The 1,434-nt window shown below is 38.7% G+C and overlaps 1 protein-coding gene across 1 annotated transcript; it reads left to right on the forward strand.

Annotated features, from left to right (window-relative positions):
• The first annotated feature begins 563 nt into the window (after positions 1 to 563).
• Positions 564 to 956, forward strand: LOC141631504 (uncharacterized). The gene has a single exon (XM_074444166.1). It carries the CDS (start codon positions 564 to 566, stop codon positions 954 to 956), a length of 393 nt encoding a protein of 130 aa, XP_074300267.1.
• Positions 957 to 1,434: the final 478 nt, after the last annotated feature.

A 1,434-nucleotide genomic window follows, 5' to 3' on the forward strand; every position in this document is an offset into this window, starting at 1 on the left:
AGAGGGGAGGTATTTATAGGGAGTTAAAGTAGGGTAAAAGAGAGCAACAAGCAGTCGGGCTGCTCTGTTTCGCTGCTGCTGTCCAGCAGCTTTCGTGAGCTCGTGTAGGGTTTAGGAGGGGTGTTTCTCGTTTGGCAGGTGCTTATGTGGATGACATAGTAAGATATCACGGTGTTCCTTTGGAGATTGTGTCCGATCAAGACCCAAGATTTTGTTCCCTATTTTGGCAAGCATTGCAGAGAGCTATGGGTAGCAAATTGATGATGAGTACACATTTCTATGCCGCTACAGATGGACAGACCGAGAGAACTATTCAAACCCTTGAAGACATGCTCCGTGCTTGTGCCTTGTATTTTCAAGCAAATTGGGAGAAGAATTTACTTTTGGTCGAGTTTTCCTACAACAACAGTTATCATGCAACTATCAAGATGGCTCCTTATGAGGCTTTGTACCGGAGGAAATGCCGCAGTCCGTTATGTTAGAGTCAAGCTAATGAAGTCCGTGAATTGGGTCCTGAGAGGCTACAAGAGACCATTGACGGCGTCAATCTTATTATAGAAAGGATGAAGGCAGCTCAAGATAGACAGAAATCTTATGCATATATAAGACGACGACCTTTGGAGTTCGAAGTGGGTGACAAGGTGTTCCTCAAAGTTTCATCGATGAAGGGTGTTAAAAGGTTTGGGATCAAAAGGAAGTTGAGGCCTAAGTATGTGAGTCCTTATGAGGTGATCAAGATAACTAGTCCGGTGGCATATAAGTTGGAGTTGCCAGCTAATCTTGGGGAGGTTCATGACGTGTTCCTTATTTTTCAGCTAAGGAAGCAGATTAGCGATCCCAGTCACGTCCTGCAAACTGAAGTCTTGGAAATTGAGCCTAACCTGACCTATGAGGAGCGACTTATTCGCATCTTGGATAAAAAGAAACACACCTTAGAAATAATGTTTTACCTTTAGTTAAAGTTCTTTGGAGGTGCGACAAGTTCTAGGAAGAGACATGGGAAACTGAATATTCTATGCGAGCAAAGCACCCTCATCTTTTGAGAAAGCTGATTATCATTACCGTCCTATTTAAGTCAATTAATTGTTTTCTTCGCTTCTTTACCTGCGTTTCTCGCGTTTTCAAGGGCGAAACTTATTAGAAGTAGGGGAGACTGTGCCAGCCGAGTTTTTCCGACATAATCAATATATATAACTAAAGGAGGCTTTTTTTTCTAATTATACTATTAGCATTAGAATTAGGAGATATTTAATATTTACAATTTTCTATTACAACTAGGAATATAATTTTCCTATTAGAAATGAGAATTAATTAATTATTTTACAATTTTTCTACTAGAAATAGGAAATAAATTAACAATTTATTAAGGCTTTTTTTTTCCTTATTATACTATTAGAATTAGGAGATAATAATTATTTAAATTTTTTCTATTAT

Source organism: Silene latifolia, chromosome Y, assembly GCF_048544455.1.
Source record: "Silene latifolia isolate original U9 population chromosome Y, ASM4854445v1, whole genome shotgun sequence".
NCBI classification, from domain to species: Eukaryota; Viridiplantae; Streptophyta; class Magnoliopsida; order Caryophyllales; family Caryophyllaceae; genus Silene; species Silene latifolia.